The following is a 4,007-nucleotide window of genomic DNA, read 5'->3' as shown; positions in this document are numbered from 1 at the left end:
CCAGGTCCCGCATGGTGGCGTACACTGCGGTTGGGGTGCGGTCAGCGCGCCATGTCCCGCACGGTGGTGGTCAGAGGCCCCGCCCGGCCCGCCCTGCCCTCCCAGGCGCCCTCACCCGTATGTACCTTTGAAGCTCCTGGACAGGTCTGAGGCCAGGCGCACGGCCAGGTGCAGGCCGATGCCGGAGGAGCAGCCCGTGATGAGCACCACGGTGCGCTCGGTGGGGTGCATGGTGCAGGGCTCTGGGGCTCAGCAGCGGGTCCTGATATCCCCGCTGTGCCTGCCCCTTGTTGTGTCTGCCTGCAATCTCAAGGCCACTCCACCGTCCCTGAGCAGGGCAGCCCACCCAGCTCTGGGTCAAAATCAAGGAACAAACAGTGTTGACTGTGGCCTCAAACTGTCCAGGTGTGGTGAGAGGGTGGGGTGGCCTTGTAGGGAGCGTGGGACCCTGGGGCACTGAGTTCCTTGAACCACAATTACGGGCGTCAGGGTTTGCTGCTGTGCTGTGAAAGGGCACTCTGTTCACATGCCACGGGTTAGCATGAAAAACGGGAAACTGGCACAGGTGGAGAACCCAGTCCTCACAGAGGCCATTCAGTGAACTCCTTTGGACAGACCAGGCCGACTGCAGTTATCAAGTGACAGAAAACAGCACTTTAATCCCAAATTGGGGTGGCCGGGGAGGAAGCCCCCTCCTCTCCAAGGCACCCACACCCCTGAGCCAGACCTCAGTCCTTCCTCCCAGAACCAAGTCCCCGGGATGCTGGTCAGGCCCAGTCCAGGGAACCATGGTCTTGTGGTGTCACCGTCACCCGGTGCTGGCCACCTTCCGGGGGGCGAACTTGAGGAAGATGCTCCTGGCCAGCTGCACAGTGTCACCCCGGGGCTGGCCAGGGTACTTCTTTTTGCTCAGGACGAAGGCCTGCTCCAGCTGGAAGGCGTCACTGTCAAACTGGTGCTGCTGGAAAGGGACACCCCTGGCCAGGCTGTTGGCCAGGGTCTCCACAAAGAGCCGCCAGCGGGGCGCATAGTAGTCGGCCACCAGCCCTGCCAGCTGCTTGTTGGCGTAGTCCAGGACGTTCCCTTCTGGTCCCCACAAGGTCAGCTGGTAGCGGCCGTTCCGCTCATATAGGTCGGCCTCGGCTGCGCTCACAGCCACCGCCCGGGCCTGCTCCAGCCAGCTGCCCAGCAGGAAGCGGCGGTCACTGGCCAGCACCTCATCCAGTGCGGGCAGGAGCTTGTAGGCCAGGACACCCCCAGCCCTCAGTAGCCCCTCCGGCTCCTGGTGCAGGTAGGCCGCCCGTGCCTCCTCATAGTACAGGCTGACCAGCTCCTGCAGGCCCTGGCGGGTGACGTCCAGCAGGTCGTAGCGGAAGGCCTGGCTGGAGGTCAGGTTGGGTGTGGCCCTGAGCAGCAGCCGCCAGGCCTCAAACACGTCGGATCTGTTGTACCAGACGGTGGTGTTCATGTGCAGGGACGGCCGCCTGACCAGCGGGCTGCGGTTGTGGCCACGGCAGGCTTCGCCTGAGCAGTTGTAGACGCTGCGGAGCAGAAGTCTCCAGGCCGCCACAGCGTCCGGCTGGGCCACCCCATACCGCCGCACTGCAAAGCGGGCCACCCAGGCCGACAGATCGGGCACCGGGTCTTTCCGCCAGCCCAGCTCCGCCATGAGCGCGTAGACTACCTCGCTGGCCGCTATTGTGGCCCTGAGCAGCAGCCGCCAGGCCTCAAACACGTCGGATCTGTTGTACCAGACGGTGGTGTTCATGTGCAGGGACGGCCGCCTGACCAGCGGGCTGCGGTTGTGGCCACGGCAGGCTTCGCCTGAGCAGTTGTAGACGCTGCGGAGCAGAAGTCTCCAGGCCGCCACAGCGTCCGGCTGGGCCACCCCATACCGCCGCACTGCAAAGCGGGCCACCCAGGCCGACAGATCGGGCACCGGGTCTTTCCGCCAGCCCAGCTCCGCCATGAGCGCGTAGACTACCTCGTTCTGGCCGATACCTTCGGGCGCGATGCCTGTGCCCACCATGGTGGAGTTGGGGAAGAGGCGGGCGGCTGCAGGGCCCCGGTTCACGGCCTCCATGGCTCCAAAGAGCCCGTGGTTGCCGCCGAAGTTGTGCAGCATGCACCAGATGAAAGGCTGACCCCTGAAGGAGGCTGTGCGGGTGTAGACAGGCTGGTTCTCCGCGAACAGGTCCAGAACCAGCAGGCGGCCCCGTGGCACGGCCCCCAGCACCGCCGCCACCTGGGCCGGGCCCCAGAACTCAGGCTGGTGCTGGAAGAGCCATCCTTGGAGCAGCCACACAGCATCGGGGTCCACTGTGGGGGAAAAGGGGAGAAAGAGGGGTGAAGGGCTCCAATCCACAGAAGCAACAGTCACCAGCACAGCGCCAGCCCTGCTCCAGGACAGCCTGGTGAGCATCTGAGGGACCCAGAGGACTGGTTAACACCTGCAGCCCCAGCACTCTGGGAGGCTGAGGCAGGAGGATCGCAAGCTGGGCAACTTGATATGATCAGGGTGTTCAGAGGAGAGGCCTTTGGGGCCACTCAGGGTTAGATGGGGTCCTTGGAGGGGCGTCCTGTGACTGAACTCCGTGGTGTGATGAGAAACGGTGATAATGCCCCACACTGCCTCTGGGAGCCATCCCCACGTGTGGCCTCCTCCACGCGGCTGTGTGGTCCTCAGCCCCACTTCGTCACGGCAGCGAGACGGGCTGGTGGGGGAGACCCCAAGGCCCCACCAGGCCCTGTGGACTGCTGCCTGAGCCGAGGGCAGAGACCCTCAGGCCTTGGCTGACCCCAGCCCGAGAGCTTCACGGGAGCGCTGGCGGCATGGCAGACCTGCCCTGCCCCCGCCTGGCCCCGCACCTGCAGTCATGGCCTCATACACTGCAGCAGTGGCTGCCGCCAGGTAGGCGGGCTTGGAGGAGGGCGGCTGCATCTCGTTGAAAGTGTCAGCCCCGTAGAAGTGGTCTGTGCCGAACTCCCTGCTTAGCTCTCGCAGGAAGAGGCTCCCGATGAGGGGGAAGATGGGGTCTCCCGGAGCCAGAAGGAAGGAGCAGGAGTAGGAGCAGTTGAAGTGTCCCCAGCTGCCCAGCTGGGTGACATTGACCTGTGGGAACACCCTAGAAAGAGGCAAACATCGTGGCCCGTGACCTCCAGCAGCCTCACAGGCTCATGTACAGCTGCTGGATGTGTCTAGGTCCCTGTGCCCCAGAACCTTTGCATGTGCCATGCCCACCTTGCTTATCTTCCACACTGTCCTTCGAGAATCACGTCTAAAATGCTTTTGTTAGCTCCACCTCCTGCCAGCTGAAGGGAGCCCCTTGCCTTCCCTGCCCCAGTTGGGTCCGGCAGCCTGAGGCAGCCGGAAAAGTGCTCAAGAGTAACTGAGGGTCCTTCAGGGACAGCAGGGAGGCCGTGGCACATGGGAAGTCTGGGCTCTCGGACATGAAGGTGGCCCCGGGGGGAGCTGCCATGGGAGAAAGGAGGGTGTGCAGCTGAGGGACAGAGACCCGTGCACCCCCTACGGCCACTAATAAAGTGGCACATACTAATGTCCCGCGCTGTCTCGCACAGCAGAGCAGCTAAGCAAGGAAACCGAGGCACGGAGCAGCACAGGCTGGTTGGAAACAGCCAGGCATCAAGCCTGGGCCTGCACCCGAGCCCGGATGTCCTTTAAGTCACGGCTTCTACGGCCCAGTGTTCCAGGGCAGCTCACCTGGTGATGGCCTTGGGGACATGCCCGGCAAACGCAGGCAACACAGGCGTCATGCCCAGCGCACGCATCCGGTCCAGGACCCGGTGCTGGGAGGAGGAGAGGCCAATGAGTGGGGCCCAGGCTCACAGCCATGGCCCCTGCCCGTCCCTCCCACCCCCTACCTGTAGGTAGAGCTGCTTGAGGTGCCAGGCACGGGGCAGAGGGCCGCCCCAGCCGTGCAGGTTGCCCATGCGCCCCCAGGCCAGGAAGGCCGGGCCGGTGAAGTGTTCGTCCACCTCCGCCTGGG

General features: G+C 64.4%; 1 protein-coding gene across 1 annotated transcript in view; it reads right to left on the bottom strand.

The window, feature by feature from the left end:
* Positions 1-226: 226 nt before the first annotated feature.
* Positions 227-4,007, bottom strand: part of Naglu (N-acetyl-alpha-glucosaminidase) — an 8,918-nt gene continuing 5,137 nt past the window's right edge. The window contains exons 4-8 of the mRNA XM_033763132.1: positions 3,883-4,002; positions 3,722-3,807; positions 2,869-3,125; positions 1,985-2,319; positions 227-1,684 (exon numbers count right to left, since the gene is read on the bottom strand). Coding sequence (XP_033619023.1) covers positions 809-1,684; positions 1,985-2,319; positions 2,869-3,125; positions 3,722-3,807; positions 3,883-4,002 — 1,674 coding nt within the window. The 3' untranslated portion in view covers positions 227-808. The remainder of the gene's footprint in view (positions 1,685-1,984; positions 2,320-2,868; positions 3,126-3,721; positions 3,808-3,882; positions 4,003-4,007) is intronic.

The sequence above is a fragment of the Fukomys damarensis genome, unplaced genomic scaffold (assembly GCF_012274545.1).
Source record: "Fukomys damarensis isolate Sample0158 unplaced genomic scaffold, DMR_v1.0_HiC HiC_scaffold_13, whole genome shotgun sequence".
Lineage (NCBI taxonomy): Eukaryota > Metazoa > Chordata > Mammalia > Rodentia > Bathyergidae > Fukomys > Fukomys damarensis.
Note: the sequence above shows the minus strand (reverse complement) of the source record. Positions and strands in the feature narration are given on the sequence as shown.